Source organism: Zootoca vivipara, chromosome Z2 (assembly GCF_965207765.1).
Source record: "Zootoca vivipara chromosome Z2, rZooViv2.hap1.1, whole genome shotgun sequence".
Classification (NCBI taxonomy): domain Eukaryota; kingdom Metazoa; phylum Chordata; class Lepidosauria; order Squamata; family Lacertidae; genus Zootoca; species Zootoca vivipara.
The window spans coordinates 33,736,122-33,763,136 of record NC_142585.1 but is presented as its reverse complement, the minus strand read 5'-3'; the positions used below and the strand labels follow the sequence as shown (position 1 = coordinate 33,763,136).

The 27,015-nt window shown below is 45.5% G+C and overlaps 1 protein-coding gene across 2 annotated transcripts in view; it reads left to right on the top strand.

The window, feature by feature from the left end:
• PRRX2 (paired related homeobox 2) overlaps positions 1-27,015 on the top strand; it is a 63,140-nt gene that overhangs the window by 31,399 nt on the left and 4,726 nt on the right. For both annotated transcript variants that reach the window (XM_088664742.1, XM_035113054.3), the window contains exon 2: positions 26,290-26,474. In XM_088664742.1, the coding sequence (XP_088520868.1) occupies positions 26,290-26,474 (185 nt within the window). The remainder of the gene's footprint in view (positions 1-26,289; positions 26,475-27,015) is intronic.

The following is a 27,015-nucleotide window of genomic DNA, read 5'->3' as shown; positions in this document are numbered from 1 at the left end:
CAGTGGAATTTGCTGCCAAGAGTGTGGTGAAGTCTCCTCCTTTGGAAGTCTTTAAGCAGAGGCTTGACAGGCATATGTCAGGAATGCTTTGATGGTGTTTCCTGCTTGGCAGGGGATTGGACTGGATGGCCCTTGTGGTCTCTTTCAACTCTATGATTCTATGATTCTAAGTGCCTTCACTGTATTCTTCTCAGCACCTACTAAAAACATTTTTTTCAAAGCAAAGCTTACCCAGGTATTTAGAAATTTGATGTGAGTTTTAATGTGTTCTTAGTTTATTGTAATTCTAAGTTTCCATAAACCTTAACTTATTGTTATTAATTGTTTATTATTAATTTTTATTGTTTTACCATATGTCTTAAATTATTTTTATTTATTTTTTTCTTATTGGTAATTTATTTTATTTCATTTTTTGGAAAACAACTTTGAGGTTTGTTTGTTTTTAAAGCAAAGAAACAAATAATTCTCCAGAATGCAATGCAATTTTATATGCTTTCCCCCACCCATATATGCATTTTTTTAAAAAGCATATTACGTAGCCAGAGAACTGCACTGCAAAATTTAGAGGATTGCAAATTTTCAGTTTGTGTAAACTGGGTACCGTACTTTCTTTTAAAGCAAACAGGATTCAATTTCTCCACAGAAACTAGTACTGTGTCAAGAAGTTCTTCCTTTTGTCTGCCCTTAATCTTCCAATGCTCAACCACATTAGAACACCTCTCGTTCTGGACATACGCAAGAGAGCCAAGAAATCTCTAACTTGTCTATCTTTTCTTTGCAACCTTCCTATCTACCACCCTAGAAAAATAACACATACCTCAACTATGCGTGCCTTGCAAGGGGTAGGGGGAAATCCCCCAATGCTTTAATGGGCAGAAATTTTTTGTGTTTATTTTAAACCACTATGGAAATAGATTCTTGAGAAATCAGCTTAGCAAAACAAGCTGAAAATGCTTTCTTCTGAGCACATGAGTTCTGGAGGGTTAGCTTTTCAACCACAACCACCCCAAATATATTTGTACAAGTTAGAGGCGTGGCCTTCCTAACATGAAAGGTGGCACAAGGCTGACACACACTTAACCAACAGACTCCAGAATAAACGTAGAAGATCTCCCATAAAGGCAAGAAGAGTCTTCCCTAACAGAAACCTGAATTTTCCTTCTTGGGTGATGTCAACAACTTCATCCCCCAAATTGCAAAATCGGAGATTTCCTCCAGGTAAACTTTGGGGTGTCTGGTTTGTGTCCAGAGCAGCTGGAGCAGGCCAGTAGTTCATCTAGGCCAGTGTCCTGTTCTCTTTTTTAATATATTTTTTATAATTACAAAGTAACTGTAACCATTCCAAAACACAAAAATAAAAGAGGTTCGTTCGAACCTTCAGACCTCCTTCCCTCCCTCTATGGGTTCCAATTCTAAAGATTTTATCTTTTTCTTATCCCCCCTGCATCTTTTACCGTTATCCATCAATTATATTATCATATTAACCAAAGTTCATTTCACTTTACAAGTTTCATTATATCCCTGCCAATGATTTTAACTGTCCAGAGTGGTCTTTTAAGTACTGGTATATTATAAAGTTATTCCAGTCTTTAAAAAAATACGTACTTGGTCTTCCTGGTTTCTGATTTTTCCCATCAGCCTTGCCATTTCTGCCTATTCCATCAGCTTGGTCTGCCACCCTTCTCTGGTCGGTATTTCTCCTTCTTTCCATATCTGGGCTTGAAGAATTCTTGCTGCCGTCATTGCGTACATAAAGAGTCTTTTGTTTTCTTTTGGTAGTTCCCCTCCTATTATACCTACGGTAACATAAAAGCCTCTGGTTTTTTAACAAAGGTTTTCTAAAACATTTTCTTTAACTCATTATATATCATTTCCCAGAAAGCTTTTACCACTCCACAGGACCACCACATATGATAAAAAGTACCCTTTTTATTTTACATTTCCCGCACAAATTGGAGCTGGTTCTATACATTTTCACAATCTTACTCAGTCTTAAATACCAACGGTACATCATTGTCATATAATTTTCTTTCAATGAGTGGCAAGCCGTAAACTTCAAATCCTCTTTCCATAACTTTTCCCATGATGAAAGTTGTATATTATAACCAAAATCTCTTTCCCAGTGTATCATCACTGATTTAACTTCTTTGTCTTTAGTAAACTATTAGCGTCCTGTTCTCATGGTGGCTGACTAGATGCCCCCTGTGGAAATCACCCAAGCGGGACCTGAATGCAACAGCAACTCTTCCCTACTTGTGGTTCCCAGCAACTGGTATTCAGAGGCTTTCTGTCTCCATCAGTAAAGGTAGAACATAAGAAGAATCTAGCTGCTAGATCAGGCCAATATGGCTCTTCTTGTCCGGCATCCTAGTTCTCACAATGGCCAACCAGATGCCCCAGTGGGAAACCCACAAGCAGGACCTGAGCACAGCTGCAACTCACTCCTCACTTGCAGTTCCCAGCATCTGGCATTCAGAAGCATTTACTGCCCCCAGCAGTGGAGGGAGAAAGTAGCTTCTGGGGTTGATAGCCATTGAAAACCTTGCCCTCCATTAATTTGCCTCAGCTTATAGGGCAATAAAAGGTGGTGGCCATCACTGCACCTTGTGGTTCCTAATGATATTGTCAAAGATATGTTTGCAGCCCTGGGCTCCTTTGGGATGAAATAAAATAAATAAAATAATAATACCAGAACTTTCCACTTGGGCGGCACCATTGCAAAAGCAACAAGGGACACTGTGGGAAATTAAAGTGGCAGCCCCCCCCCCACCTTCAGCCCCAGGGGCCCCTGGTGATCTAAGCCAGTATTCAGAAAAGCTGTTGCCTTCTGCAGATGAAGAGAGATGTGATCCCTGCTCACCTGTCAACCCATCCATACCAAGACAGCTGATAAAGACCTGCTCATGGCCCTAAGCCCCACAGCCCTCAAACAGAGAGCACCTCTCCACTCTCCACATTTGACATCTGCCTCAATTTATTATTCCCTGGGGATATTTAAATTAGCATCAGATATCAGGATCAACCTTTCCCTGACCCGCTCTTAGTATTTGTTATGGGCTGTTCCCTTTCATAGTCAGGATGAGGGAAAGGTAAACAACCAGCCAAAAACCGCCCTTTGACATGGAGGCATTGGAAGGTAATCCTCCTCCTCCATCCATCCACTGGAGAAAACACAGTTCCATTGTTTTATTGGCTGGGTTTCCTCCAATCCTTGTAAAGTTGCTTTGGTGACTATGGCACTCATTGTAAAGGCTCCATGGGGGCTGCTTGTCATCCTTTAATGGGAATGGAAAGATGCTCAAGGAAGTCAAGGACCCACAGCCAAATGGACTTTATATCATAAGTATGGAAAATGTTGGCAGAGAAGTGGGAGATGGGGACAAGAATCAGTGGCGAGCGAAATCAATGGATACGCTTATAAAAGCAGGTCCATTGATTAAACTTAGGTCCATTCATTTCAGTAGGTCTACTCTGAGCAGGAATTAGTTGAATGTGACCCAAAGAGATGAATGCACCAAAGTTAGTCAAGTTCCTTAATTTTGATGGGCCTACTGAGTAGGACTAGTACTGGATGCTCAACGCAAAGGAAGTTGCCTTCTACTGAGTCAGACCACTGGGGTCCATCTTTCTGAGTACTGTGTACACTGGATGGCAGTTGTGGCTCCCCAGGTTTCTAGACAGGGAGGTCTCTCAGCCCTATCTGGAGATGCTGCTGGAGATTGAAGCTTGGACCTTCTGCTCTGCCACTGAGCTAAGATTCCAGTCCTCGTGGTTCTGACTTAAAGGCCGAATTAAATAGGAAGCTGCCTTAGACCAAGTCTGACCACTGGCCTAACTAGCTCAGCATTGTCTTCTATGACTGGTAGTGGACTCTGACATTCCACAGTTTCTGGCAGGTGACTTCCTTGGCCCTACCTGGGGGATTGGGGATTGAACACAGGTCCTCCTTTCGTATGCAAAGCAGGTGCTTTCCAACTTAGCCAAGGTCCTAAGTCCTTCTCAAGGGTTTAATTCAGCTTGCATGTTTAAGCAAAGGGAAATCCCAACCCCAGACTGGACGTGAATTGGAGCACGATCCCCCCACAACCACATTCAACCTCTCTTGTCCACCAGTTCATGGGTGACACAAGGAGACCCCTACAAGCTTCTCAAGGGTAACATGGCACAGTATGATGCCTCACTCTGCTGCCTCATCCCCAACCAGACCTTTTGAGTGTCCTCAAAGTCACCATCCTTAGCAAATACCAGTACATTTGCAGAAGGTTGTATTGGGCCTGTGACCCCTGTAACCTGTCTGAGTGAAAGTCAAACATTTGACAAAGGAACAAAAATATTTTGTGATTTTTCATACAAGTCTCTCTCTGTGTGTGTTTGAAAAACAGCAACCAAAATGATCAAAAGGTGGGGGGGGGGCGGTTAGACTAGCCTATGAGGAAAGTTTGTAGCGTTTGAGGCTTTTTAGCTTAAGAGAAAAGGCAAGTAATTGGTGACATGATATAAGTTTATAAAATGAAGCATGACATGGGGAAAGTGGATAGAGAAATGATTCCTCCTCTCTCTCGTAACTCTAGAATGTGTGGACGTCCAATGGGGCTGAATGTTGGAAGATTCAGGACAGAAAAGAGAAAGGTGCTTTTTCATACAGCACATTGTTAAACTTGAAACTCACTGCTGCAGAAGGGTACCGATGGCCACCAACGTGCATGGCTTTTTAAAAAGGATTATACCAATTCATGGAGGAGAGGGCTTTCCATGGCCACTAGCCACAATGGCTATGTTCTGCCTCCAAAGTTGGGAGGCAATAATGCTTCTAAACACCAGCTGCTACTGGGGCCTAGGTCCGGAAAGCACAGACCTGTGCCTGAAAAGCATGGCACAAAAGGAAGTCTGGATGAACCCTCTCACACACACAAATGAGCTATAGTTAGCATTTTATGCAAACATGCCAACATTTTAAAAATGGATAGGAGAAAAGTGGAGACTTTGATGGTTACAAATAAACATACCCTGAAACTTTCCTCTTTTAGCATTTGTTTATTTTAACCATCAAAGGTTTGCATTTGTGGGTCTGTTTTCCCAGCACAAAATAAAACCTTCCCATTATGAGTGTATATGGACAGGATAAGTAGATGAAGAGATGTGGCTCTGCAGATGAAGAGGAAGGACCATAACTCAGTGACTCAGAGCATCTGCCTTGCATGCTTTCTCATAACACTGAAACTAGGGGACACCCAAGTAAGCTGAATGTTGGAGGATAAAGTCCCTTCTTCATGAAGCGTATCATTAAGCTATGGAACTCTCTTCCCCAGGAGGCAGTGATGGCCGCCAGCTTGGATGACTCTAACAGTGAATCAGACAGATTCATGGAGGATAAGGCTATCAATGGCTGGTAGCCACAATGTCTAGGCTCCACCTCCATGGTTAGAGGCAGCAATGCTTCTGAATACCAGTTACTGTAAACTACAGGAGAGGAAAAGGCTGCCACCTGCCATCTGAAATGTACCCAGATACCACACCCTAGCATCACTCTGAGGCACTCTGGGAAATTTAAAGGGGCAGCCCTCTGGACCCTGAGTGCTCCGCAGCATCATGGGAAAATGTAACATTATCCCTCAGTAGAGGGGCATCATTAGCTGCAGCTGCACCAGGTTCTTATGGAAGATTAAAAATGGTAGACAAGGGTCCACCAGTGTGTGAGGGGTCTATTTTGCTGATGGACATATTTTTGAACCTGTGGAGAGGCTGGTCCACTGATTTGCGATTGGTTCAGGACAGATAAACAGGAACAATGGAGACTGGTCTATTAGAGGAAAAGGAGCACTGCTCCATTAACCTCAGTCTGCCCTCAGCCAGCCCTCACCTGCCTGTTTTCTTACATACAACCAATCAGTGTGTGGCTCTGCCTGTCACTTGTTCTGGTGCTACTGTTAATCTGCTCTACCAGTGGAGGTTGGTCCATTAGGAAAAGTGGGGCAGTGTCTCACCAACCTCGGTCTGCCCTCAGCCAGCCCTCACTGCCTTCTTCCTTACGAACAACCAGTCCAGGGGGTGGCCCTTCCTGTTGGGCTTCCTCTACCTTAAGTCTCAGTCCTGCTCAGCAGGACTTCCTTTTGGTTTGGAACATATTTAATTTTATCGAAAAGCATGTGCGCACACACAAGGGATTGAAGAGATTTTGATTTCTGCTTTTAATTGTGTGTGTGTGTGTGTGTGTGTGTGTGTAGTGTGTGTGTATATATATATATATATATATATATATATATATATATATATATATATATAACTAATGAAACCAGCAACCGCTAAAAGTATAGCTTGCTGGGGTTTGCCTCATTGCCTAATGGTTATGAAAAAAAAATACTGTAAATTCCAGAAGGAAAATCTGGAGCATGTAAAATAGAAAGAAAGAGAGAGTCTTGTTAGTCATCACACTTGCCTTCACCACCCCCTCAACACAAATCCTTTATTAGATTATTTTACAGCTCATGTTATACAGTGATGGTTAAGCAATGTGTTCTCCTGACCACTTACCACCACCCAATACACTTATCCCATTATGCATCTCAGACAGCTTTTCCTAACTGGGACCACAGCAATGCCCCATGAGCCACAGACAAACTTTCTATGTCTTCAAACAGGGACAAAGAAGCTTGGCCAGCTTGAGGGCCACATTTCTTTTTGGACTAACCTTCCAGGGGCCTCAGGCCAATAGTGTGTAGGGCTGGAAGCAAAAGCTTGGCCAGCTGAGTAAATTTTACCCATGTATTATAGCCTAGTTTCTACACATGCTCTCTCTTGTAACATTAGAGCTCATGGACATTCAGCGAAGCTGAAAGTTGGAAGATTCAAAAACAGAGAAAAGAAGGGATTTCTTCTTGAGGCATAGTTAAACTGTGGAACTCACTCCCACAGGAGGAAGTGATGGTCAGCAACCAGGATGTCTTTAAAAGAGGATTAGACAAATTTACGGAGGAGGAGAGGGCTAATGAGGACTACTGGCCATAATGTCTGTGCTCTGTTGGAGGAAGCAATGCTTCCGAATACCAGTTCCTGGAAACCACAGGAGGGTAGAGCATTCCTGTGCTCGAATCCTGCTTGCAGGTTTCCCATAATAGACATCTGGCTGGTCACTGTGAGGACAGGATGCCATTGGCCTGTTCCAGCAGGCTCTTATCCAGCAGGGTGGAATTTGGTAATAACAGATGGAGAATCTGTCTCCAGTCCATTCTACTTTCACATCTATTCACTGTAATCTGTGCAGAAACATAGCAAAGGGAGGAACTGAATTTGACTGGTTTGTCCTTCCCCAACAGAGGAAAACAAACTGCTTTTGGGCTCAGCAGGTGGTTGAGCTTGGCAGGGATGTCCCCTTTGTCTGGCCCTTCCAGAGGTTTGCCTGCATAGTGAGGTCGGTGGTGCTCCACTGGCATGGAACTCTTCTTTTAACCAGCCAAATAAACTCACCGGCGGCATCCAGCTGAAAACCCTGAAATGGGCAGGCAGGGACCAATCCATTGGACCAGGAGCTGGTCCTAACATCATGGCAGGAAGGCACTGGGCCTGATCCAGACCCAACAGTTGCACAGAATCTTCTCACCTCCATTTGCCCCCTGCATGCATGCTCAACAGGGCTGTAGTGCAGGTGCCACAGCCCCCAGGGAGTACAGCAAAGCAGGTCATAGGTCGCAGGACCATGGATAGTTCCAAGTGAGCTGCTTGCTCCAGCAGAGATGAGCACACGAGCCTGTTGGATCAAGCCAAAGGGGACCCACCTAGGCCAGCATCCTATTCTCACAGTGGCCATCCAAATGCCCCAACTGGAAACTAGCAAGCAGTAGTTTCCAGCAACTGGCATTCAGAAACATGACTGACTCCAACCATGGAGGCAGAGCATAGCCTCCATAATGGCTACTAGCTATCAATAGCCTCTTCCTCCATGGATTTCTCCAATCCTCTTTTAAAGCCACCCAACTTGGTGGCCATTGAGGCTTCCTGTGGGAGTGAGCTTGAACCCAGGATCTGAACCCATCACCCGCCATACATGAGCAGAGGAAACTGGATGCAATGAAGCCATTGCATTATATTGGGGGAGAAGGGAGGGAAGGTCTGAGCTCCTGGCGGCCTCTGGCACACAGGAGGTTGAGACCCAATCTGTTTCCAATTCCTAAAGAACAAGAAAGACTCCAGCAGATAAGGAGAGCTGTAAACATTAATTCAATATTAACATGGCTTTTTACACATCATCTACTCTCTTTAACCTTGCATTAGGGCCTCCCTATATCTGGCCTTTTCTCAGGATAGCATCTGGCCAATAAAATTGGGGAGGATTTTTTTATGGGTTTAATAAGTTATAAGGTATTAAGAGGGATAAATATTGAGCACTTGATTAAATTGCAGATTGACCTGTAACTCCTGGAAAGCTTTTGATGGCTCAGCCTTCCAGCTGAAGATGTCAACAAGGAGACATAAATATATTGAAAAGCAATGTGGTCTGGGGCACCCAAAAGGCAAAGTGGGCAGTTCTCCCACAGGTCTTTAGGCAGACAATAGGTAGACAGGAGCTGGGTTGGGGAAACTTTACCATGCAAACCAGGCTTTTGTACTTTGAAATGGTTTGGGGGGGAAACAAGCATTGATTGTCAAAAGTTGGCAACAGCTGAGCCGCAATCACTGCACAATCACCCCAAGGCAATATTTTAAATAGGGCCATAGCACCTGCCTTGCATGCAGAGATATGTTTCTAGTCGGTGCAGACAACACTAAGCTAGATGGATCCAATGATCTGTTCATGCTCCTGTTTACATCATCCCTTTATTCAGAACCATGAGGACTGGAGTCTTGCTTTGTTTTTATGGAAGAAGGCGCTCAGAGGTAGCGTTCCCGCTTTGCACATAGGACGCCCCAGGTTCCACCCGCAAGCAGGACTAGGAATGTCCCCTGCATTCAGAGAGTCAGTCATTGCCAGTCAGTGCAGACAGTTCCAACCTATATGGACCAATGTTTCGACTCAGTAGACATCCTATGTCTCCTGGCATTGTCCTTAAAATTCTGCAGTAGTAGCCAATTCATGACTCTTGAATGAGATGTAACCACCCCAGTTGAATTTTGAAGTCAAAGTGTGCTTAGTTCATTTCCTGCGGTTAAGATGCCAGACTGGTTGACATAAACAACTTTCGGATTTCCAAGGGGGCTTGCAAATCTTCACACCACCCCCTTTGCCCCCCACCACCCATTTCCTCCCCCCACCCTGAGCCCCTCCAATCCCCACAGTGGAACAGCAGCAGCAGCAAAGCCCCACAGATGGATCTAGTTAATCACAAAGGAGAAAAAGGAGGAGGCCCACAAGCCTGCCTTTTAGACAGAGAGAGAGAGGTGAATAGTGAGACCCTTGCGTTCAAAGGAGAGTCAAACCGAACCAAGCAAGGTCTTTTGCAAGGAAGAGAGAGGAAGCAGAAATCAAGTGTTGCATGCCTAGGATGGGCAAGAATCAATAGGCTGTGCAAGAGTTGAAAGTAGTGTGTGTGTGTGTGTGTATGTGCATTTGTGAGCAATGGCTGGGGGTGGGGAGGAGAAATCCCACAAAGGTCTAAAAAAAGCAAAACCCTGCCCCACATTTATTTTGAATCTGTTTTCAGCAAGTTGGTCCATTTCAGTTACCGTACTCTTGGTTTCTTTTTCCCCCTGTTCTAAATTAAGTTATTCATATTCCCACATCAGTTTGTGAGTTTTTTTGTTTTGTTATTAAGAACATAAGAAGGGCCCTGCTGGATCAGGCTAATGTCCCATCTAGTTCTGCATCCTATTCTCAAAGTAGGACTCGAGCACAAGAGCAACACTCGACCTTTTGCGGCATCCAGCAACAAGTATTCAGCAGCATTCACTGCCTCTGACCACGAAGGCTAGCAGCCATTGATAGCCTTATCTCCTCTATGCATTTCTCCAGTCATCTTTTAAAGCCATCCAAGTTGGTGACCATCATTGCCTCCTTCAGGAGCAAGTTCCAAATTCACACTAAAACGCTGAGGAATCGTTCTAAGGACTCTTTAACTATATTCAGCATTTTAGTGTGAATTTCTCCTACTGTACACATTTTGCATATGAAAATTTGTCTGATAGATGCATCTCTGCAATCAATTTTCCCTCATGTAATGTATGTTTTGATGTTACCTTCACTAATATGTGCATTTTAACAAACACTTTCCTCTGATTGACACAAACTGTTTTTTTGTGCATATTATTTGGGTGAGGAGCTATGTTGCAGAATTTGGAGTGCGACTTTCAAAAGATGGTTGTGTTTCAGTTCACATACTGTTTTTGTGTAGTGGGAATTGTGAAGGTTTACATTAGAATGTGGACCAAACCAAATTTCTTCTTGCCCTTGCCACTGCCTAAGAGCAGGCAGCAGAAAGAGGCAGAGGTCAAATGAGTGAGTAGCAGTAGCATCTGGCCCAGATCCTTGAGCAGATGGGCTGGTGAATGAGTGACTGGCAAGAGTGGCTGGCAGCTGGTCTGCCTGGGCACCAATGAACCACACGTGTTCATTGATGGCTGCGTGAGCTTTTATAGGTGAGAGCCTATTTTGCCAGATCTTTGGAGTGAAAAGTTTGAACATGTGTATGTATTTGATCTTCCAGTAGAACTCTGAGGGGAGCGTCCATTGTATTTAGGTTTTAAGACAAGAGAACCACTGAGTTGTTCTTGTAGCTGCAACCTTTCATTGAGCTGGCAATTTCAAAACACAATATTAACATACAGTGGTGCCTCGCTAGACGAATTTAATTCGTTCCACAGGTCTTTTCTTATAATGAAAAATTCGTCTAGCGAATCCCATAGGAATGCATTGAATTTCTTTTTGAATTTTTTTTTTGCCCATAGGAACGCATTAATTGAATTTCAATGCAATCCTATGGGAAACCGCGATTTGCTAGACGAATTTTTCGTAAAACGCATTCGTCTAGCGAGGCAACCTCCGCTAGAAAAAACCTTTTGTTAAGCGGAAATTTCGTTAAGCAGGGCATTCGTTAAGCGAGGCACCACTGTATATATCTTGATGATCATCTGGAACACCAAAAGCCTAAAACTCATATAGGTTATTTGCCCAGGATAAATGAAATGAAAAGGTCTTCACCATGCACTGAAACTCTAGTAGTCTTGGTACATGGCTTGTTTATGGAATGTCCCCGAACAGGACCATCCCTGCACACTTTTCATTCAGTCACATTTAGGTGAATGTCAGCATTCATGTATGTATCTCTGAGTTTTTGGATGTTCACAGAATTTGTCTGGAATTGCCATATAGTTGTATTCATAGAGTCAGAAATGTTGACATTGGCTGTGTGTGGTTTTTTTTAATAAATATTATAATAGAACCTGTGAAAAAAGTAAAAAATGGCTGTGCCACAAAGCTTATTTTGGACATTTATGTCCTTGGCATAAAAGGGATCCAAATAAAGCTCTCTTTGACCTTCATTGAAGTCCTGATTTCTCTTTCGGGATCCCTCAACATCTCAAAAATAACCAGTAAATGTCAACATTTACCACATGCTTGATATTTAGTGTAATCATACTCATATGGAGGGTCCAGTGTGGAACATAGGGCGTTTACTTGTGCTAGATCAGCCTATTTGTTCATTGAACCAGTGCTGTCTACTTTGACTGGCAGTAGCTCTACCGGGTATCAATCAGAGAGAGGTCTTCCTCTCTATTTCCCTAGTGATTATAAGATTTTATACAGTATTTTATACTAACAGCTTCACACCTAACACCGCCCAGGAATTACTGTATAAGAAACCAAAAGGTCTGTGCTGTTTCAAAATCAGTGGTCAAAAGCAATGCAGTTTGAAAGGACCAATCAACTGGCTTGTACCTAAACACAGGCAGAAACCAGTTCATTGACCTAAGGAACTATCATGCCATATTTGGTTATGATAAGAGGCATCCAAATGCATAGTCAGGTCCCCTCTTCTCAGACCACACTACTCACTGGCCTGCTTTGAGTGGTTTCTTTCCTGGCTGAAATGCGTCCTTGAGACCAATCACCACTGGCATGTAGAGCATGAGGCTCTTAATCTCAGGGTCATGGGTTTGAGCCCCATGTTGGGCAAAGGATTCCTGTATTTCAGGGGGTTGGACTAGATGACCCTCGTGGTCCCTTCCAACTCTACGATTCCATGAGGTCCCTGGAAGGTTGTTTGGAAAGGAATGTGGCCCTTGGGGCTGAGAAAGGCTCTCCACATCTGGTTCAGATAGAAGGGGAGGGTGGGGACAAAGAGTTGTCTTTTTGCACAATGAGAATCTAGGAGATGGTTGGATGAAGACAGAATCGCTAATTGTTAGCTATGAACTATAGCCATAATAAACTTATTTGAAAGAAAAGGGGCTTCTGAAAAAACAAAATATGGACAAAGGGAACAATTCACCCCACCCTACAATGAAGAAAAAAATATTTAAAAGGGGCAAATCAAAGGAGGCAGAAAGATTAGGTTGTTTCTGGAGGAAACGTCCAAGTTGAGTTCCAGCAGAGTGGGACTCTTTTGTTTGAACATCTGTTCATTTGGGCGGGACAATTTACTGCCATGATATTATTGGCAGGAGAAAGGAAGGAGTGTGAAGTTAAAAATACAGAAACCCAGATTATCCGAAGATTCCAGACAGCTTCATTGACGAACCTCATATTTGGAAAAATAAAGACGAGGGTCTAAAACCATGTGGAAAAAGTTCCCTCAAAAAAACCCATCGTCCCAGTCCAAAATGAGAGTTGGGCAGTTAGTTGGTGAAAGGAAAGCTTGCAGAACTGAGAACAGGGAATAATAAAATCCTGCCATTGTTTTCCTGGAAGCTCACATGTATACTTTTTAACCCTCTCAGCACCCCTAGCACTGGCCCAGGGTGGTCACATGGTAAGGCAGCCTAGGCCTTTGAAGTTGAAGCCCAACTACGGTACCGTTGCATCATGCGGAGGTTAGCGCTGCCCCAAAATATCAAACTAGAGTAACTGTAGCTCCCCAAGGAACCATGGGAGTTGTAGTTTCTGTGAGGGAGTAAGCTTAGGCATCCTGAGCAGCAGATTTTCATCTCAGTTTAATTATCAAATTTTACACGTGGTTCGCAAAAAGAATAACACAAGCAGAATCTGAACGCAAGAGCAGGGCCGGCTCTAAGGCAAGGCTGGGTGGCGCAAGGCGCCAGGGCGCTGGGCCACCAGGGGGGCACTGCGCAGCTGTGCCTGCGGCAGCCGTGCTACACACTGCGCCCGCCAGACAGCCGCGGCGTGAAATGGGGGGCGCCACCGGGATCTTCGCACCACGGTGCCAGGGCGCCAGATTACGCTTAAGACGGCCCTGCGCAAGAGCAACATCTCCCTTCTTATGGTTTCCAGCAACTGGTATTCAGAAGCATTTATTGCCTCTTGACTGTGAAGGAAGAGCATGGCTATCTTATATGGTTGCCAAACCTCCAGGCCTCACCTGAAGTCTCCATGTTCGCCTGCCCCCCCCTCCAGATGGTGGGGGGAGGCCTTAACCTCTAGATGGGCAAGTGTGTGTTTAGTAATAGTAATAAAAGGTAAAGGGAGCCCTGACCATTAGGTCCAGTCGTGACCGACTCTGGGGTTGCGGCGCTCATCTCACGTTATTGGCCAAGGGAGCCGGCGTACAGCTTCCAGGTCATGTGGCCAGCATGACAAAGCCGCTTCTGGCGAACCAGAGTAGCACACGGAAACACCATTTACCTTCCCGCTGTAGTGGTACCTATTTATCTACTTGCACTTTGACGTGCTTTCGAACTGCTATGTTGGCAGGAGCGGGGACCGAGCAACAGGAGCTCACCCTGTCACGGGGATTCAAACCGCCGACCTTCTGATCGGCAAGCCCTAGGCTCTGTGGTTTAACCCACAGTGCCACCCACGTCCCTTAGTAATAGTAATAGTAATAATTAATTGTTGTAATAATAATTATTAGTAATAGTAATAATAAATAATAAATTATTGAGACTGTGCATGCAGCTTGCAAGCTTCACCCCAGCAGGAGTGAGCTGCAAATTATAGCATAGACATTTAGGGGGTAGGGCTGCGTTCCTCTGCTCCCCCCCCACCAATTAACCACCGTCTCCAAGGTCCACCTCCATGCCATCATCTTCTAGGGTATCACTAGGTCTCATGTTTGGACCCTGAAATTTCAGGGCCTAGGACGCTCCTGGCCTGACAACCCTAACATAATGGTTAGGAGTCACTGATGCCTCACAGAATCTGCTTTCTGCTCCCTTCTCCACTTCCCAGGAACAGCCAGAACACTGCTGTGTCTATTCAAGTGGATTGAAGCCTTCTTTGATGTCTCTGTTCATAGGGAAACAATATTCAGCACTCCATATATAGAAGACAGGAGTGCCTGGCATGTTCTGGTCCATGGGGTCACGAAGAGTTGGACACGACTAAACGACATAGTGGTAAAATGGTTAGACCCTGGGAGGCCAGGGTTTCAATTCTCGCTTGGCCATGAAGCTCCCACGGTGATCTTGGAAGCCAGTCACTGCCTCTCAGCCTTGCCTACTTCACAGGCTTGTTGTGGGGATTCAATGAGGAAGGGGAGAACCATGTTCACCACTCTGAGCTTCATGGAAGAGAAAGGTGAGGTATAAAAGCAATACAGTACATAAATAAATTTCTCCTATGGATTGTCCAGATATCAGTGTGGGCACAGCGGATGAAGCAAACCGTATTTTTGCTAGTTGGTATCTTTAAAGCGGCCTTTGGCTCCTGGCAGGGTATGGGTTTCAGGGAATCTTCTTCATCTGCAGAATATTCAGAGGCTTTTGTGCCTGTCCCCTCATCTGCCCCCCCGCCAACACCCCCCCCCCCTCAATCTCCCATCTCCTTGGGGAGAGCTAAGATGATAATGCTTTTTATCCCTTTCAAAGCAGGAACTTGTATCCATCCTGCAGAAATGCCATCACAGTTTCCCTCCCTCCAACCCCTCTTGGAATATATATATTATACATGGAGGGCTGTGTGTGTGTGTGTGTGTGTGTGTGTAGAATTGAAATATAACAAAGCAGCTTTTCAGTCACAGCGATAGCTGAGGAAGCGAATTGTACGAGCCTATTAAAGTCTGTGTCTCTCTCCCCAACTGAAGTCTGTGGCTACGGCCGGCGCCAGCCTCTCGCGCTGAACCAGATGTGGAGAGGCGCCGTCCTTCCCGGCCACTGAATCTGAATTGCTCCAGGCCTCACACGAGGGAAACTGGAACGCACATGGGAAGCCACGGGGTTGTGGAGGGCGGGCTGCAGGCAGGGTGGGGGGAAGCTTCCTCCTCCTCCAATGAAGCACAGAACAGCAAAGTCAGGAGGAAGCATGAAGCACGGGACGGAGGAAAGCCAGGGCTCTCCTGATAGGCAGAATGGGCACAACATTAAGGCAGCAATGTAAGGATATAGGAAGAGCCTGGCTGTTTGATCAGGCCAAAGTGGGGCCCATGTAGTCTTACTCTGACCGTGGCCAACCAGATGTCTGTTATGGGAAGCTCCAAAGCAAGACCCAAGTGCAGCAGAAAATATCCAGTTGTTGTTTTCCCCAGTGACCAGACACTGGGGAACTACCACAATTGGATATTTTCTGCTGCACTTGGGTCTTGCTTAGGAGCTTCCCATAACAGACATCTGGTTGGCCCCATTCACCCTCATTCAGCAGCTAGGCTCTTCCCATGGAGGTCTATTGTGACAGCAGAACCTCCATGCCTGGAGGTAGCCCAGAGGTAGGCTACCTCCGGGCATGGAGGTTCTGCTGTCACAATAGACCTCCATGGGAAGAGCCTAGCTGCTGAATGAGGGCGAATGAGGCCCCATCTAGCCCAGCAGTCTGTTCTGACAGTACCCAACCAGATGCCCCAATTGGGAAGCCTGGAAATAAGACTTCAGCACAACAGCAAAATCTGTGAATTCCAGCAACTGGCATTTTGCTTCTGGGCATGGAGGTTCTGCTTTCATAATAGACATCCAGAGGAATAGGCCTGCCCATGGGTTCAGGCCAAAAGGAGCTCATCTAGGCCAGCACTTCAGTCTCACAGGGGCCAACCAGACGCTTCTTCAGAGAAGTCCACAAGCAGGGTGTTAGTTTAAAGTCAGTCTTTCCAGGTGATTCCTAGTAATGGGCTGTTAAGAGACCCACTGCCTTCAATGGTAGAGGCAGAGCATAAGAAGAGCTCTGTTGGAGTCCTGCTCGTTGTCCTACATCCTGTTCTTACAGTGGCCAACCAGATGCCTATTAAAGGAAGCCCAAAAACAGGACCTGAGCATAACAGCAACTCTCCACACTCACAATCCCAGTGACTTGCATATTGCCTCTGACAGTGGAGGGAGAATATAGCCATTATGACTAGTAGCCATTTAGGGTCTCTCTCTCTCCCCCCCCCATAAAGGAGACCAGCAGAAGTTATAAAAACTTCTGTCTTCCCTGACTCAAGGAATCCTCCACTTCTCAGGCTGCAGAGTTGCCTCTGCTGCACTAGTGGGTTTAGCAGGTTTTCAACACAGTAGCACGAACTTTTTGGACTATTTAGCAGGCAGGAGAAAGGTCATTATAATTATCCCTTTCATGAAAGCATTTAGAGAAACTTCTTAGATTCCGGGGATGAGTAGAAACATGGAATCACAGAATTGTAGAGTTGGAAGGGACAATGGGGGCCATCCAGCCTAACCTCTGTAATGCAGGAATAATTGCATTGTGGGTGAAGCATAAAAAACCCCCAACAGCAATCCAAAGTCAACAAGCAGCAAATAAAATGTGAAAGGCCAAAAGTTAGAGACGATCAGCTAAAATCCCTGGGTAAATTGAAAAGTTTTTTGTTTTGGCTGGGCTCCTAAATCAGTGTTGAGGGATTGTTTAATTCAGACTGGGGGCCACATTCCCTTGTGGGAAACGTTCTGAGGGCTGCATGATAGCAGTGGGTGGAGCCAGCCAGAAGCAAAAAAGTTGTAGGTAGAGCAACAAACATTTCACCTTTACCATTGTGAAATAGGCTACTGTTCAAATCATGGAGAATTCAGACATTACTATGAACACAACTCCCCATCCTGACAAGCAAGAGGCATAATCCCATTGAGGGATGTTTTCTGGCTAGCCAAAGCACTCAAGGAGGTTTGCAGAGCAAGGCCAGCAAGGGGGAGAGGGGGCTGGGCTGGGGAAGGGATGGAGCGAGTCCCAAGGACCATATAGACAGGGGTTGGAGGGCCACACCTGGCCTCCAGGCCTGAGGTTCCACATTTCCAGCCTCAGTGACAGCTGCACTCTTAAACCCATTTGCCTAGATGTAGGCCCTGTTGAATTCAGAAGGACATGGGACTAATCTACACTGAGGAGACATGGGACTAATCTACACTGGTCAGTTAAAACGTTAAAAATGTGTTATAAAAATGTGACACCTGAGGGCGCTGTAGAGCAGTGATCTGTTGCCAATGGGAAAGTACATTGAGAGCTAAATTACTGTGATTTTTAAAACGCTCTCTCTCTCCCCCCCCCCAAGATCAGTGTATATCTAGCCATGGAGAGAGAAGTAGGAAGATTGCCTACACCAGAATCAGTTAGGGATGGACTGAGCAGTTAATTCCATCCTGTTTAGGCCTCAGTGGCACACAGACATAGGTCTGTTGCATCTTGTAGTAGGGCAGTATGTCCTGACCCATTCTGTTTTCTTGCTGTCCCATTCTATTTTGTTGCATCTCATTCTGTCCTGTTCTGTTGCGTTTCATTGCATGCCATTCTGTCATGTGCATTTTGTGTACCGTTTATATGTGAAACATACTTTGCAGTGATTTCTGGTGCACTCGCCAGTAAAACAAAAACACACACCATGCACTTCCTGTGCATCTTTTATGCAATAATACATATTTTCGTGCAGCCTTTTTTGCATGCTCAAAGTAAACCACAAAATCAGGAGCGAAGTGTCATCTGACTAGGAGGCATGTTCAGATCCACAAACAAGTGCAGGAATGTTGGATGAAGTCAGTCCGCCATGAAAAACAGACCAAGTGAATCCCACCCCTACAAGCAGCTATTCTTTACAACTATAAAGTGAAGAAAAAGAAAACCTGAGAGTCTGTCTCTCCTCCAGCCTGAATGTGATTTCAGGCAAAACAACGTCGCCTTGCCAGATAGCTGACCTAGAAAGAATGAGAATTAATTTGCTTTCCCTCCCACCCCACCCCCCATATCCAGAAGTAGTACTATGATGATTTTACTCGGAATATAATACTATACCCCAGGACCACCCTGGGTTAGATTGAGCATTTTCATACAAGGCTCAAAATAGTTTGTGCCTAAATCCTGGGTCACCTCCAGCACTTGTAGCATCTTTCCATCTGGCAGAGCACTCACCTTGCTTGGAGTCATGTTTTCCTCTCCACTAAGGCCTCTCTGCCACTTTGCCAGCTGCTGCTCTATTTTATAAAACTGCTGGGTTGTTGTTGTTTTTTTCCTGCATCTTGTTGCTGGACCTGCTGCTAGAGCAGCATTCCTGCTCTAGGAATGCTGCTGTTTCTCCCTCCATTTCGGCTCAGGCACATCTAGCCCTCAGCCCTTTTCCTCTAGAAAACACAGATCCCACTTCTGACACCAGTGTGGCACACCACCTCCGAACAGTGTGAGATTCCAGGGGTACCAAGAGCGCTTGCCAGGATCTGGGTTACTTTTTGGAACAAAGGCAAAGCAGAGACTGCAGTGTCCTTATGATATATGGATTACAGTACTTACACATAGGTACAGCACATCCTGTAGAGGGAAGTGAGAGGCAGATGAGGCTTGTCTACCTGGGAAGGGAGCCCTTCTAGGAGAAGGAAAACTGATCCTAAACCTGTGCTGCCTTGTGGGACATCTTTGCAAGAAAAGGCTAAGGAAACCCTACTTAAATCCAGAGTGGAATCCCTAAGGTGGTTGGGTGGCACCTTGTACGCCTCCTTTTGAAACTCCTGTAGCCAAGATGCCAAGTGTTTTGCTCTGCTTCCAGTGTGGTGTAGTGGTTAAGAGCGGTAGACTCGTAATCTGGGGAACCAGGTTCGCTTCCCTGCTCCTCCACATGCAGCTGCTGGGTGACCTTGGGCTAGTCACACTTCTCTGAAGTCTCTCAGCCCCACTCACCTCACAGAGTGTTTGTTGTGGGGGAGGAAGGGAAAGGAGATTGTTAGCCGCTTTGAGACTCCTTAGGGTAGTGATAAAGCGGGATATCAAATCCAAACTATTCTTCTTCTTCTTCTTCTTCTTCTTCTTCTTCTTCTTCTTCTTCTTCTTCTTCTTCTTCTTCTTCTTCTTCTTCTTCTTCTTCTTCTTCTTCTTCTTCTTCTTCTTCTTCCCTTTGGACCACATCAGTGCGGCTAAGAATGGGGTCTTGTTGTCTGGTCAGCCTAGGACCTCCGTATACACTGGTCATGCTTGTGCTGCAGAGAGGTCATTTCGGTGCTGCTAATGCAGCAGTTTGAATTCAACCCCCCCAGGCCCACTCCGTTGTCTCTCAAGACAGATGGATGCCAACAACATACAATCTGCATCTCTAGATGGAGAGAGTGCAGAGAATTCACATCCCAAGAGGGTTGTGCTCCTCCTCCCATTGCTGCAGCCTCAGACTCCAAGAGACCCCCAAACATCATATCTGACCCTTTCTGCAGCATAAAACAGGCCACTCACCCCTGCTCTGGTTCCCCCATCCCCCAGCTTGCAAAGATGACACTTCTTCCTGTTCACATATGTCAATGCCCACTGCCATTTCCCCTCTTCCTCCTGAAAAGCTGGCCTTTGGCTCTGCTGACTAAGGACACCTCAATTCACAGAGGGACTTCCACCATTTCCACCAATATCTGTTAATAGCCTTCTTAATGGGTTAACAGTTCAACCATCATCAGCATTCGTTCTTCCAAGACCCCCATCCAGCTATCTCTGCCAAACTAGCCTGGCTTAATAGCATAAATTGAGTTGGGCACAATTTAGCCAAACCTCATTAATTCTAACTTTTACTGAACCCTAGAATTGTGAGTGACTTACACTCACAAACTCTGGCACCCAGAACCTGTAATAACATATTACCCATTCCAATTCACCAATTAAAAACAGAAACAAAAAACACTCCACGAACATCAGGATTTAGGTGGTAGAGAGGAAGATAAAAGACCTATGACATTTCTTGCAGATGTTTCGGTAGAGACTTGGTGTGCTCATTAAGGGCCAAGCTAGATAAGAGGAGTCAGGCCGGGGATTAGATCCCATGACACTGGGAGGGAAGTTGGATTAGGGCCAGAGAAGGGAATTTAACCTATCCTGAGTGTGAGAGAGAAGGGGGAGGCAGAAAGGGAGTGTGAGAAAAAAGGAGGCGGTGAAGAAAGTGAGCAAGATAGATGGGAGGTGGCAGCAAGGATGTGTGAGAGAGAAAAGGAGTGGAAGTAACAGAAAAAAGAGGGAGAGAAGGGAAGTGGCAGAAAAATGGAGGAAAGGGGCATGTCTCCATCCCCTTCCGGCTCTGATCTTGCCTACTATTGGGTATGGAGCGAGGGGAGGGGGGGGAAGACTGTCCACCTTTGCCCTACAGTAAGGTTACCAGAGACGTCCCCATTTCCCGGTGACAGTCCCCGGATTTACAAATCCGTCCCCTGACAAAATCCTAGCATTCCTACTGAAGTTGAAAAGTGTCCCCGGATTCATTGAAAAAAAATCTGTTAACCTTACCCTAAAGGAAAGTAGCCATATGGGTCAAAACTTTTGTTACAGAGTTTTGGGGTGAAAGGATACCTGTAACTGCTAGAGTATGGGAATGTTAGAAACTAAGAAATGGTAACATTTAGATAATACAGTGGTACCTTGGTTTAAGTAGACAATTGGTTCCAGAAGTCTGTACTTAACCTGAAGCATGCTTAACCGGAAGCAAACTTTCCCACTGAAAGTAATGGAAAGTAGTTTAATCCGTTCCAGACAGGTCCGTGGAGTACTTAAACTGAAGCGTACTTAACCTGAAGCAAACTTTCCCATTGAAAGTAATGGAAAGTGGATCAATCCATTCCAGACGGGTCCGCGGAGTACTTAAACTGAAAGTACTCAAACCGAGGCGTACTTAAACCGAGGTAAGGCATACTTAAACCGAGGTATGACTGTATTTAGAGTATTGAAGAGAAGATGCCAGATGCTAGGTTTAAAATGCAGGCTAAACCAGGAAATCTCCTGGGGAGAAGGACTATCAAGGGCTGGATCTAGGCACATCAAAGAAGCGTTTCAGTTAAACGCTGTTGTAAGCTTTGTATGAGAAATTGGGTTGGCAAAAACGGAACTCCACAGCGCCATTTGGTGTCACACTGTTACCATGCCTAAACAACACATATAAAGCTCTTTTTCTTTGCCATTGCAGCGGAGTCCAAGGTGTAATTACCTGGCAGTGGCCAGTCATTAACCCTCTTTCACCTGAACTTCCAGTAAATAGTAGAGATGAGAGGGAGAAGTTACAGGAAAAATGTGTCCTATTGAAATTTAGAGGTTGGGGAAGAAGGGGGTGAAACTGGTGAGCTGCTGTGAAAGGCAGAACCATCTTGGCAGGCTGGGACAGAGGCACAGAGATGGTTTGAAGGATGCCTTGGACAGCTGTGGGGAACAAGCCCCTCTTGACACGTAATACTCCAAAGTAGACCCAGGTGTAAATATGTGTACAACAAACCATATTTCTTAAAGACACCAGTCTCCACCGTGCCTTGATTTCCCAATGAAACACAACCCTGGAACCCCCTGAAATCTTTCTGCCGCTCGGCAGAGATTGGGGATGGTGCACAACCATTGTAACACTTTGAAGAAGACCAGGATTTGTGAGTTTATTTTCTTTTAACTGTGCAAAGATATCTGATTCCTGTCCAAGTTGTTATGCACTTCCAATTTCTTTCCCCCAAAAGCCAGCTTTAGCACTTAGAGCCGCTTGAGGTTAGCTGTGGCACATCACACGTATTTTCCCCTTTCCACAAGCGTAAGCAGAAAAAAAAAAGCCATATCCTGTGAGACAGTCTTGGCACCTTTTCCATGGGAAATTGCTGGAGCAGGCGTGTAGAATCTCAGGCCTGGAGGGGCCTCCAGCTACCTCTGTTTGGACCTTGGGGTGCCTCTTCAGCTCACACCCTTCACTGGCCTGGCTTCATTTGTGAAAATGGCTTGCAAAAATGCATTATATCAGGAGAAATCGCTTTGCAAAGAAGTGCCCATTAGGCAAAATCACACACACACACACACACACACACACACACACACACACACATTAGGGTAAATTCACACTCCCATCAGATGTCATGGAAATAAACAACTATCAGGCTTTTAGAAGACACCTGAAGGCAGCCCTGTATAGGGAAGTTTTTTTATGTTTAATGTGTGACTGTGTTCGATGTTTTAAATTTGTTGGAAGCTGCTCAGAGTAGCTGGCCAGATGGGCAGCAAGCAAGCAAGCAAGCAAATACCGTGTTTCTCCAAAAATAAGACACTGTCTTATATTTATTTTTCCTAAAAAAAAAAAACACTATGGCTTAGTTTCAGGGGGTGTCTTATTTTTTCCCTCCTCCTCCTCCTGCCGCAGCCGGCATTGATGCTGCACCTATCACTATGTCTTATTTTCGGGGTAGGGCTTATATTCCTTGAATGCTTAAAAATCCTGCTATGGCTTATTTTATGGGTATGTCTTAAAATATGAGAAACAGGGTACATACATACATACATACATACATACATACATACATACATACATACATACAAAAATGCTGGTGAATAAGGACTTTTTAAAAATTGCATGAAGTGGAAATGTGGAGAACTTGAACTTTAGAATGGCCTGAGAGAGAGAAATGAAATCGAAAGTTTCACCTAGATACATATCCCACTGTCCTTGTCGCTGCTGTCTGGGACTGATGGGAATTAAGAGTCGAGCAATGTCTCAAGAGCCACCGGTGTCTCATCCCAGCTGTGAAGGAGACCACTTCATTTCCAAAAACTGACCTGTGAGAATGGGTGGGTGACAGGTCCTGCCTTTCCAAACAATTTCTGGGCAAAGGACATCCCTCCAAATCCGGCCGAGTCAGTGTGAATTTGTTAAATCCATGTTAAGCACCTTGTTTGCTTTTGCTAATTCAGACCACCTGAGATCGAACTGCGGTTCCGTTTTGCTAAGAAAGTGTGTTAATTAATAAAGCCTATTTATTTGCTTAGAGATGTCTGCAGCCTCTGGGTCACATTTTACCATAATTGTTATTTCGAGGGGGTGGGGAAGGGATTCTGGGAGAGAGAGGTTAGAGCTAACTAGAAAGGAGCTGCAGTTATTTTTCTTTGGCGGTATGTACAGTTAATGCACTCCAGGCTATTTCCACCCCTTCAGCTAAGCCGAATAAGAGGAGAAGGAAGGGTTAAAGCAGAGGTGCCAGAGGAATAATAGAACTGTAGAATTGGGAAAGATGCAAAGGGGTTGCCTAGTCTCACCCCCAGGAAGGCAGGCGGGCAAGCTTACAACTGGCTATTCGCTTTGGAAGGCAGGAAAATTATTATCAACAAGTTATTTTAGAGCAGGAGTGGGAAACCCTTTTTAGTCCAAAGGCCACATTTTCCTTCTGGGGTGGTGGTGGTGGGAGGGGGCGGGTAGAGGGATGCACATGCCAGTGGTGCGAGGAGCCAGAGGCAAAAGTTGACAGAACAACCAATACGAATTTTCCCCCTTTGCACAGTGGGTTAGTTTCTGCACGTATCCCCCTTTCCTTATCCCATACTCTCCAAGTGTCCCAATTTCCCAGGGACAGCCCCGGAATTACAAAAGCTTCTGATTTGATCCCAGAATGTCCCTATTTCCTATCAGTACCAGTACTGCTGAGCTTAGGGGTGAGCATGAGCCAGCCCTTGCCCTGAGCGACAGTTGCAGCTGCGAGGGAGCACCCTACTGCCTCTCCATGGCCACCTTAAATGCCAGCCTCCTCTCTTGGGCAACTCAATCTCTTTGGCGATCACTCGTAGCCAAGTAAGATTGTATTCCATAAACACGGATTTAACAATGACTCAGTAAGTGTCTGTGGAGGCCAATTCTGGATCCACACGTCCTTCCACAGTGGAGACATTGGTTTCCGGGTGGGAGTTGATCACAGTGTGGATTTGCCAAGCGTGCCTTCCTCTTAGCACGTTTCTCCCTTGCGTCCTGAGATCGAGTGTCGTCAAAGCCCATGACACCTTTGGTAAAGGCTGTTCTCCAACTGGAGCGCTCGCAGGCCAGTGTTTCCCAGTTGTCAGCGTTTATACTGCATTTTTAAAAGAGTTGCCTTGAGACAGTCTTTAAACCTCTTTTGTTGACCACCAGCATTACTCTTTCCATTTTTAAAGTTCGGAATAGAGTACAGTAGTTGCTTTGGAAGATGATCATCAGGCATCCGCACAATAGTGGCTGCTGGAGAGCGGATGAGGAGGAAGAGATCTGCCACCAACACCGAGGCATAGCCTTGTGTGATGCATGGCTCTGAGGTGCAGGCAGGGAGCAGGGTGGTGGAAATGCTCTGCAGGTAGAGGGTCGAGTAGGTTCAGTTGGGGTGGGGAAGAATGAGAAATGTCCCTGTTTTCCACTGAGGAATGTCTGAGGGGTGTGCCATCTTCCATCCAGGCAGGCAAGAAGCATGGCCAGCTCAAAGACAGTACAAAATCACCCAGAGGGGGTGCAAAGCAGTGAGAGGTGTGGCCTGGGAAGGGTTCTGAGGGCCAGGTGGAGAGGTCTGAGGAGCCAAGGGCTGAGCCCCCCCCCCTGTTTTAGAGTGAGTCTCTTGTGCCCTCAATCCCAACCCATCTCTTAGTGAGCAATCCAAAACATTTCGCCACATCACAGTCACTTAGATTTGACACACAGCAGAAGAATCTGGGCAACCCTGCTGAAAATCAAAGGGGCTGTCATAAAATTATTCCTTTTTAAAAAAAAGTGAATTCCAAAATAACTTTCTTTCCCGCCATTAGGGAACAAATGGAAGCCAGATGTTTGCATAAGAGAGTGGGAGGCAAAATTGCTGTATAGGATTTCAGGACAGAATTTAAACTGAAACACACGCCCAGGGACCATTCTCTGGCAGACTGCACCTTCCTAGGCTGCATTTTATAGAATCACGTGATAGTAGAGTTGGAAGGGAACCAAAGACTCATCTAGTCCACCCCCCCCTCTGCAATGCAGGAATCTCAGCTAAAGCATCCATGACAGATGGCCACCCAACCTCTGCTTTAAAACCTCCAAGGAAGGAGGGTCCACCACCTCCTGAGGGAGTTATTTCCACTGTATAACAGCTTTTACTATCAGAAAGTTCTTTCTAATGTTTAGTCAGACTCTCATTTCTTGTAATTTGAATCCATTGGTTCAGGTCCTTGGGTGGGTGGGGGAATAGATACATACAGATCACCCATGTGGGGTAATTAATAAATGAACACACCCAATGCCTACATCCAGAAATGCTGGGCAAGCAAACTCTGGTAATAGAGAAAGCCCCAACAACAGAGTTTTAGAGTCACAAAAGCAAGTGGCAAAATATTGTGGGGATTTAGGTTGTTGAACCTTTTAAATATCCTATCCTGAGTCACTACCAGATCTTACCCATTTCTACCCCTCTTAGCAGCGAGCACACGTTAGCAAGTTTAAAACATGCTTTACTTACAAAGTTCCAAAGGTCAGGTTCATTCCTTTCTCCCATGAAGCAACAATTAAACACAGGGAGAAATCTTGGGATACAAAATATAGTGAAATAGTGCTAAGCACCTGGTCTGAGCTGGTAGCGAGCAAGCTCAGGCACTTCCTATCTCAGTGAGTTCATTCATATGGTGAAAAAGGAGGGTGAATAAAGGAGTTAATTTCCTTCCAGGTGAGAGGCATGACTGCAATTTCCCACAGTCCTCCTCTCTGGAGCAGCAGGAAACAAGTCTATTCTTTCTTTCATGTGATACACTTCCAGCTGGCTATCGTATCTCTCAGCTTTTTCTTCTCCAGGTACATTAAGAGTAGTTCCTGCCCACCCAGGTGTGATGTGTATGTATAGATTATCAATGGCTACTAGCCATGCTCCGCCTCCACATTCAGAGACAGCAATGCTTCTGAATACCAGTCCCGGAAACCACAGGAGGGGAGAGGGCTCTTGAGCTCAGATCCTGCTTGCTGGTTTTCCATAGGAAACTGTTCAGCCACAGTGAGAAAAGGATGCTGGATGAAATGGACCATTGGCCTGATCCACCAGGCTCTTCTTATGTTCTTGTGGCTTCATTGTGGTGTCATCATTGCCTCTCTTTTTCCCCCCCAACAGGTGAGAGCTTGAATGCATCCCGCACCTCCACCAAGCGGAAGAAGAAGCAGAGGAGAAACCGCACCACATTCAACAGCAGCCAGCTCCAGGCTCTGGAGAGGGTCTTTGAGAGGACGCACTACCCTGATGCCTTTGTCCGGGAGGAGTTGGCACGGAGGGTCAGCCTTAGCGAGGCCAGAGTGCAGGTGAGAGGGAGAAGGGAATAGCTGAAGGTAACCATCTCTCCAGAGATGTACACCTGCAGGGACCGGAATGAAGTTGTGGATGTTCAAGCTCCCTGTAATTCTGTGGTAGAGCATCTTCTGTGCATGCAGAAGGCCCCTGGAACTATTCCTGATAGCATCTCTAGGTAGGGCTGAGAAAATACTATGCCTGAAACTGAAGAGAGCAACTGCCAGCAACTGAGCTAGACTGTCCAAGGGTCTGACTCTGTATTAGACAGCTTCCCATGTTTAATTCTGCCCATGCATATTTATTCAGAGCCATGAGGACTGGAATATTTATTCTTCTTTTAGAGGAAAGGCTGCAGCTCAGTGTTGGAGCATCTGCTTTGGATGCAGGAGGTCCTAGCTTCAGCCCCCATTGGCATCTCCAGGTAGGGCTGGGAATGTCCCCTGCCTGAAACCCTGGAGAGCTGCTGCTGCCAGTCAGTGTTGACAATATTGAGCTGAATGGACTCGTGTTCTTACTCAGTATTATCTTCCTTAAATTGCATATTAAAATAAC